Below are 9,852 nucleotides of genomic sequence, written 5' to 3'. Positions count from 1 at the left end.
ATGTGAAAATGGCATTACCTAAGCCTTTAATTCAGAAATTGCAATTGTATTTTAAAAGCTTAAATATTGGGCGTCCTGATCATTTCGCATGCACTCAGTGTTTGGAAAATTCAAAATCAGTGTTGCAGTAAATGCGGGCATTTCTAATGCTTTATTGTCTTTACACATTCTATATATTCCTACCGCCTACTATATTCGTGCTTGGACCAAAAGAATTGAAAAAACCTGAAAGAAATTTAAATATCCACTTCATGTACAATTCAATAATAAAATTGCGCGATGATGTCCTCGCCGCTGTGAAATCTCCCTTTGTACCATCTACTCCAGTTAATTCAACCATAAAGCACGGCACATCAAGCTCTCACAGAATATCTGTTCGATTATCTATATACATTTTTATAAATATACACAAAAAAATTTCGAGCATATAATAAAAGCGCTGATGAAATTCATCCTCTCAGCAGCTTATCTTCTAAGTTACCATAATTTTGACCTAGCTTCACAGATCTAAATTATCAAAACCGGAATGAGAAGCTTAGTGCACTATATATTCTCATGGTACTACTAAACTTGAACAGCCACAGATGTTGGCTTAGCAATAAAGGTCGGTTTCTCCTCCCCTGCCATGATCACAATCACTCTCTCGTCCTTCTCCTCTGAAATTTCTGCCATATCCTTACCCATCTCAGTCTTTGCTCGGTCATGATGGTTGACAATGTGATGTAGTCCCGGCGCTCTGTAATAAATTTCTTCTTCGGATATGCCATTAGCACATTCCTTCAAGTAGGACCATGCCAGAATAATCAGAGCAAAGGCTATCATAGTGAGCATGGCACCAACTCCACCCAACAGATAGGGAACTGCTGACTTCCGTACTGCTTGGGTGCTTCCTTCGCCAATGATTGATCTCAGTGACATTGCAATAGCTCCTGCACTGCCCTTCACTAAATTCCTTTCACAATCATCGGCGATTGGCAAATGCCATTGCGTGATAATTTATATATCCATTTAGAGTACACAACACTGCTGGCTCGCTCAAGTACGTCGATATTGGGCTTCTACGGAATACTACTTACATAACACATGTTCGGCTGTGACTGGAGCAGAAATGGATCTCACAAGCACGCGTTATTCTTCTCTGAAAATTGTGGGCAACATACTTTCTTATGATGGAAACCATAGCCAATCTGAATTGTTTTTGTTGGGTATTGGTTCATGAAGCTCGGGAAAGGCAACCACCGTGAATATAATCACTTGGTGGTTGACTAAATCTATTGGTGGGCCGTAATAATTCGTCTGGTTTCGAATAACACTATGCCCAAATTCTTCTCGTAATCCAATTATTGTAGATTTTTTTAGTGTTCTTCTATATATTTTTTGTGTTTTTTTTAATTAGCTACATATTCATTAAAATTATAAATTTGAATTATATAACAAAAATGTAAATAGGATGGGATTTAAACAAAAACAAAATAAATATCGGAAAACGCTAATCCACTGTAATTGCGCTCAAAAACCATGGATGCACATAAACCAGGGTTTTGTGAAACGAAGGAAGTGAATGAGTGCCCTGATGTGTCTTCCATATCTTTGAAGGGGACCACTGTGTAAAGGACATTGCGGAATAAATGATGTATAAATGACAACTCAAAATCTTACATCCAATCTCCTCCAGATATGCCTGAGATATCGGTAAGTTGTCTCCACAATAATATTAGAAGTTGGTGAAATTCTTTCTCAATACACAGGTTGCCATATGTTCGTGCATAATTAGGCTATGACGGAAAATTACCATTATGTTTAGTGGGCAGCAGAATGTGTCGTTATATCAAAGATTTCTATATAATTTCAGTTAAAAGTGGACTTTTGGATTAGAAAGGAGTTGAATTTGACCGGTGTGTAATCGATAAAAATATCTAAATATAGATCTTTATAAACCTTGAATTTTCTTTTATTTTTTATAAACATTCACTAAAAATTAAATATATCGTACAAATTCTTTCCCGACTTAATAAATATTAATAATTTAATTAAAAAATTGTTTTAAAATAAATTATTTTTAAAATGAGTTAATATTTTTTTAAAATTTTATAATATATTATACTAATTTAAGATTAATGTTAATTTTTATATATAATATTTATGAAAGTGTCAATAACAAATTTTGAGGAAGAACTATATTATTTGGTTCGAATGTCTACTAAATCTCAAGAATGTGACTAATTCGAAAGACAATACTATTATCAACAAAAATTTGTTTCAATTTGGGTGGTAAACAAACATCATAATATTTAACTCAAATAAATTATTAAGTAATTTTTAAAAATTAATATAAAGAAAATATGTAACTTTCTATTTTTTTTAATATGAAAAAAATATAATTTTTGTAAAAAAAAATATGAATAATAAAATATTTAATATTATTTTTAAATAAAACATTTCAATATTTATTTTAAATAAAATATTTTGATACTAAATCGTTTTGATTAAGAAGTAAAATAATATATATAATTATTATGAAGTAAAACTAACTATATATATTGCTTTAGCAATTAATATAAAGATGAGAAATTACACTTCAAAAATTATTATTAAAAAAAAACAATATATATTATAAAAAATACTTGTATATTATTTTATAAAAAATATTTCAATATCCATTTTTTATATATCAATCTTTAATTTAATATAATAAATTTTTTATATGTATTAATATTCTTCTATATAAATTTACAAATATAAAATTAATATATATGAAATATAAAATTTATATATAAAAAAGATATTAAAAACCTTTTTTACTTAAGAAGAAGGGGTTGTACGAACTCAACTTACATCAAGAATTTTAAATTGAACAATTTTCTAGCATTAAAAAAATTAAATAAAGGTTTGTACATTAATAACTAGATATTTAAAATACATTAGACGATCTATGATATATAATAATAAAATATTAAAATTAAGATTATTTTGTTTAAATAATTTATTCCAAAAAACTATATTTTATTTATATTATATTTATAATCATTATTTTGAAATTATTTAACAAAAAAATATTTCTTTTATCTTTATAAAATGCAAAATATTTAAAAAAAATATTTTTACAAATATTTTAGTTATATTTTTTTATTTTTCATTATAATTACAATTATAATACTATACCAAAATACTAGAATTATTTACTAATAAATTATTGTTTTATAATCTTTCCCGCAAAAATTACTTCGATAACCAATATTTTTACAGATGTTTTAGTTATATTCTTTTATTTTTTATTATAATTACAAATATAATAATATACTAAGTTACTAGAATTATTTAATAATAAATTATTGTTTTATAAATTTTCCAAAAGAATTACTTCGATGACCATCTCGTCAAGTTGAAAATGTCGATATTCGTCGACCCTCTCATTTATTAGGAACCTTTAGCAATAAAAACAAAATTTTCTAAAAAAATAGAAACAATTGTCTATCTTTGAATCTTTTAACCAACTATAAAAACAATCTTCGGTTTTGTAATTCCGAACTAATTTCTGTGGAAGCAATTGTTTCTCTTCAAATTCCTTAAACAACGATAAAAACAACCCTTTCTCTTCTAATTCGTAAGTAACGAATTTCTTTTGTTTGGGAAACCTATCATAATTTATTGATGAAATTAGTTAGCACAATTATTGTTATTATATGGAAGTCTTTGTGGACTTATCATTAATATCATGAAAGTGTTTTTGGAAAATTAGGTTATTTGGAATTATTTCCTTGGTAATCAATAAAGTGATAGGTTTTCACTCTTCTTAAAGACCTTATTATCTAGAGTTATCAACCTATTTCTTTATACTTGACAAAACATACTCTAATTAAATAAAAACAATTTTAAGACATACTCCAAGTTCACTATAAATAATTTTTAACTTGCAAATATTAAAAAAATAGAAGGAAAAAAGAAACAACTACCAAATCTCTTAATATAAAATTAAAAACTTTATACACACTCTCTTTGGAGATATTTAAAATTTCCTTTCTTACCACATACATCAGATACATCGTGTGAAATGCTATAATTCATACTCAATAAATAATTCATGGTCATTTCCAAGAATAATACATGGCATTTAGAAAACGAATTTTCCTTCCCATATTTAGATATCTTAGTTTTTAAAATTTAGTTATATTGAGAATTCATAAATTTTTTTCCAAACATTATATTTATGAAATTTAAATAAAATTATATTATTGAATGATTGTAACACTCTTTCACACATTACACCATGAGGTAAATAACATGATATATTTACTATATATTACATCGCTATAACTTTATACATAATCCAAAAATGTGTTTCTAAGTCAAAGGCATAATTACATATTTATGTAAACCAAACACATTGACTAGCAAATAAAAGGTTGGTGTATAATACATTGCATCAGTTTGAATTTAACATTCAAATACCCTAACATTCATGAGATATTAGTCTTGTGGTATATGTTCTGCCTTGTTACAATTATTAAGTATTGATGACGTGGCAACTTTTCATTTCGGTGTACTTCCAAATGGTAACTTCAATTGGCATCCAACTTACTTACCCTCGAACATGGTTAGCATTAGTGGTGTTAGGAACTCTCCTGAAGAAATCTGTTCGGCACCTTTGAAACATTTAATGCACTCCTGGTGGAATGATCCACACCGTTCGCGTATCAGAGTTCGCATCTAAGGGTTTAGCTTATGGGACGACGATTGATGGCAACTGTCTCCCTCCTGGCTCCTCCCAATACCGCCATTCTTCCTGTCGAGGCTTGGCTCTACAAGTGTTGTGCCTCTATGTTCTGGTTTCCTCTACCTTGCTACTCGTTACGTGGGTTGCCCGTCTTCGCATTTCATTTTTAATTAAACTATTACTCACCCAGGTTTTTCGAAAAAGTGGCAGATAGGTTCTGGGTTTACGACAACGGTGTGGACTTCTTTCCTCAGGTAAAGTCTTTGTTTCCAATACAATAGTTGTTCAATTGATTCCTTCAAGGTCTAAGGTGTATTTTTTCTCTTTTTAACCCTCATTGTGTCTTGATCACAGGTCTACCACTAATGCCCCAAGTGTCGGCAAAGAGTCATGTATAGATCTTCGAGCAATTCAAGTTTGAACATGGTTGCGAACCAATTTGAAGAAATTATTAAATTGGGTTTATGCTGACAGTTGAGAAATTATGAAATTATTAAATTGGGTTTATGTTGACAGTTGAGAAATTATGTTCACTGACCTCATTTCTTTTGGTCTTCTTACAGGTATGGCGATTGGGATCTGATGTAACCCTTTTTTCTCACCCGCAGTTTGAGGAACTCGTTCTACACGATTTCGATATTGCTTCTCTCTTGGACGCCCTTCTCCACGTTTTTGTGAGCCTCTAGAAGCTCCTTTAATGAAGTCGAATTGTAGTCGGCATATCATGATTTTTAATCTCGACTATAGAATTAGGGTTTTTTTTCCAGTATTTTTAATCTCGACTATAGAATTAGGGTTTTTTTTTCCAGTATTGATGTTTCTTCCCGATGAACAATCCAATTTTAAGGATTAGTGTCTTTTTTTCTACTGCATAAGAGATTCTTCGACTCGAAATATGTTGCAATCGGTCCCATAACATTGATGTATCATGTTGGCAATTTTTTTTCTTTATTTGTCATAGTAGAAATTTATAGGAACTTAATGGGTGTAGAATGATTTTTTTAGGAATTTTAGAATCAAATATTAATATCTATTTTTCAATATTCCCTTTTAATCATTTCAAATTGATTTTGCAAACAAAACTTCTACACAATTAAAAAATACACAACTTTTTCTTGCTTTTTAGGAGCTCTATCTTGAAACAATTGTAACTCTAAAATTTTGGATTTCCAAGGTCTGAAATTTTGTCTTGTGCTAGCCCTATGAATATTCTTTCCAATTCCCAAGGTCAGACAAATATTGGATTCTTCCATATAGATTTATTCCAAATCTTTCACAATGACCTGATTATGGACTAGTTTAGTAGAGTTAAGTTGTATCAGATGCCATATGTCACTGTTTCAATATTCGGCCCTAAAATTATTACAAGGAAAAATATAGTATGTGTAACTTCAACAAAACTTTACAGAATTAAAATATGATTCCTAAAATTAAAGTTATGATAATTTTCCCTAGGTCACATATTTAAGGCTAAATTTTGTAGCATGAAAAAACCCTAACTTCTTCGGACCATCTCTCAAAAAGTATAGCGAAACAAGATCTAAAATTCTGGCACAAAATTCACCAAGACTTTGGCTCACCTCTGAATATTCATATAAAAAATTGATATTGAAAATTCCACGATGGCCTGTTTGAAGTAGTGCGACACTACAATCCAAAGCTCTGATACCAAATGTTATGCAACTAGCTCAAAAAAACATAGATCAAATACTTAAAAGGTATCTTCTTGGAGGGGGGCACCTCTTTTACATTACGTAGATAAAAAATTATTGGATGATACAAATGAAAAGACATCCTTTGTATATATAGGAGTCTAAGGGGTCATAATATAATCAGAGCCTAGATAAAAATGATAATTATTGGTTGTCATAATTCTCTTTTTTTAACCCTGCCTTTGTCTTATGATGCTACCCAAACTCCTGTTTCACAATTAAATTAAACCCTTTACACATGATTCTTGGTCCCTTTTTTTATTATTTTGGATATGGATTATAGAGACTTATTAGTCATTTCAAAGCTTGAATAGGTTTATATTTCTTTGTAACTTATCTATTCATATTTCCTTAAGGCGTGGTGAGAAAATTTCATTAATCAAAGTTGAAGTTAGTTGGTGTAGGATCCAAAGTTCTTGTACCATTTGTTCATTCCTATACCAGGTGGACATCCAGATGATAACCCTTGTTTACTCTTCTAGGTGATCAATTATCTGCCGTCCTTCCTACTAAAAAAGAAAGCTAACCTAGTACTCTTCTCACTAAAACTATATCCTAATATTGTTGGATTACTCTTGGAGGGTTTTGTCGATGTGATGATAATGGGGTTCTTGTTTTATTTCATCAATAGTTATCAATACTAAGGCTATTCTTCTTATGTTGTAGTTAACCAATGAGATTTGTTGGGAAACCTACTTGGTTACATTTTGACTGTTCTCTCTTTGTTAACAGTGTTAGAGATAATGGAGAATATCTTAGAATAGTGAGTTGGTTCACAAGTCCTTATGATAGGAATTAGTTTCTATTGTTTAGGTTATGGTTGTAACTTCCCTAAATCTATGATTACTATATATTGTGTAATGTACATGAGAAATATAGAGCATTCTGCAGAGCCAAACTCTTCTGGTTCAAACTCTCTCTCGTATAACTAACGAGTGGGTTTCATTTCATTTAATATACGACATTGCATTTTTATCATGGTATCAGAGCGACAGGGATGAGAAAACCTATTCACTGAGTGAGGAAACTTCCAGTCGCGCCTAACACAAAATCCTTGCAAGTATTTGAGGAAAAAACGCGATGATGACACTATGACACTTCTGCGCATTTTCATTTTGTCGATCGTTGCAGACATCATGTGTACATCTGCGATGATTGTCGCAACTCCGTGGTGGATAACCGTGATGACTGTGGTGAGAGAAGCCAAGGGAAGGATGCTAGGTCGAGAAACAACAAACAGCATCACAACAAAAAGAGGGGATGTGTTTTGGTAGTGGCTATTAAGAGAAGGCTACGTGGAGGCCAAGGTCTGTCGAGAAGAAGACCAGAAGGAGGTCGTTGAAAAAAACATTGGAGATTAGTGATCTCTATCTTTGATACAAACTTGGTGTAAGTCAAATATTTTTTTTTTACCCGTCAAATTTGTTTTAATCGCCAAGATGAATAATCAGATGTTTGAAGAATGCTTGAATGAGCATAACAAGCTCAATGGCTCCAATTATGCGAATTGGAAACTCAAGATGCAAACTCGGCTAGAAGTGCAAATTGCTTGGACGATTGCAAATGGGGATGAACAGAAGCTAGACGTTGGATCCACAATAGTCCCATATTAGGAGAAGCGTGAGGGTAAAGCAAGGATGATGCTGAAGATGTCAGTGAAAGATTGCATCATACCACATATCATAGAATGTAATCAACAAGTGAAATTTGGGGAATTTTGAAGGATCTATATCAGATCAAGAATACAAATCGTCTTCTATTTTTGAGGAGCAAGATCTTATCCCTAAATATGTAGGAGAATGAAATAGTTGCTACCTTCATAGTAAGGATCAAAGGTCTAAAGAATAAATTGGCCGACATTGGTCATACATATGATGATATAGATCTTGTAACAATTACCATGAATGGTGTGACCGATGACTACAAAACGTTCATTACTGGGATAAGTGCGAGAGAGAAAATCCCGAAGTTTGAAGAACTAACAAGAATACTGATGCAAGAAGAATAAAGAGGATCGACTCTGAAGCCCCAGAGTGTAGATCTTGCATTGGTGGTGAAAAAGAACTTCTACGAAGGAAAAAGAGATACACAACAGCAAAACGGAGGAAGCTCATAGAAAAGACCAAATCTGACCCAAGGTATGAATCCAAATAGAAACAACTCTATAAATAAGCATTTTTATTGTGGAAAATTGGGTCATATAGCTAGAGAGTACAGAAAGAAGAAATATCATGAAGAATAGCAGAAGCAGAAAAGACATGTAGGTCATCTCACAAATGATAATCATGAGCGAAATTTCAGATTGTTCATGGCAGATCGTGATGAGAATTTTGATGTCGACATTTGGTATGCAGATTCAAAAGCATCAACACATATGAAAGGGAACAAGCAATGTTTTGAAAATTTTAAATAAATTAACGATAGAGAAAAAATCTACCTAGGTGATGATAGAAGTCATCAAATCAAAGGATGCGGGAAAATTTCTGTCATTTTACGTAATGGTAATATAAGACATGTTTATAATGTTATGTATGTGCTCGATATAACAGAGAACTTGATTTTTGTATCCATGATTACAGATCAAGACCATAAAGTTGAATCTTTTAAATCTAACTGCTATATTAAAGATAAGCTAGATGGCATGAAGACAATTGCTACAAGAATTTGAACAGGAGGTGTCTAAAAATCAGATGTAAGACTAGCACCAGTTTGAGCTTTAACAACATTGGGTTTGGCTATAGAAGAGTTGTGGCATCAAAGATTTGGTCATATCAACTACAATGATTTGCTGTTACTTCAGAAAAAAGAGATGGTAAGATATCTTCCTATGTTAAAACAAGTGCATAATGATTTTGATGCATGTACATTAGGAAAGATTCATAGAGAATAATTCCCTGTTCGAATAGAGAAGAAACCGAGAGATATACTTGAATTAGTGCACACAGATCTTTGTGGACCCATGCAAACAAAGTCATTAGGAGGTGCACTATATTTTTCATTATTTATTGATGACTGTAAAAAGTTTTCTTGGGTATATTTCTTGAGTAAGAAAAGTCACACATTTTAATACTTTAATCAGTTCACGAATATGATTGAAAAGAAAACAGGGAAGCAGATAAAAATTCTTCGCTCCGATCAAGGGGGAGAATACAGGAAGGATGAACTTATCAAGTATTGTAAAGATCATGGAATGTTACAGCAATTTACAGTACCCCATACTCCTCAGCAAAATGGAGTAACAGAAAGAAAGAACGGAACACTGGTGGGATGTGCTAGAAGCATGTTAAAAGGTAACAATTTCTCAAATGGTTTTTGGGCTAAAGCATTGAATACTACATTTTACTTAAAAAATAGGAGTCCTAAAAAGAGTCTTGAGTTTAAAACTCCTTATGAAGCACTATATGGATTTAAGCCTATAGTAAAACA

At 31.5% G+C, this 9,852-nt stretch overlaps 1 protein-coding gene across 1 annotated transcript; it reads right to left on the bottom strand.

Moving 5' to 3' along the window:
* Positions 1-564: 564 nt before the first annotated feature.
* Positions 565-918, bottom strand: LOC149145489 (protein GLUTAMINE DUMPER 5-like). The gene has a single exon (XM_089452475.1). It carries the CDS (start codon positions 916-918, stop codon positions 565-567), a length of 354 nt encoding a protein of 117 aa, XP_089308601.1.
* Positions 919-9,852: the final 8,934 nt, after the last annotated feature.

This window comes from Pinus tabuliformis, chromosome X (assembly GCF_031772625.1).
Source record: "Pinus tabuliformis cultivar Carrire ecotype Pingquan chromosome X, CPIR1, whole genome shotgun sequence".
Classification (NCBI taxonomy): Eukaryota; Viridiplantae; Streptophyta; class Pinopsida; order Pinales; family Pinaceae; genus Pinus; species Pinus tabuliformis.
Note: the sequence above shows the minus strand (reverse complement) of the source record. Positions and strands in the feature narration are given on the sequence as shown.

Bases quoted from the DNA above. Each gene is read 5' to 3' on its own strand.
- LOC149145489 (XM_089452475.1), bottom strand. From the start codon at position 918: ATGTCACTGAGATCAATCATTGGCGAAGGAAGCACCCAAGCAGTACGG.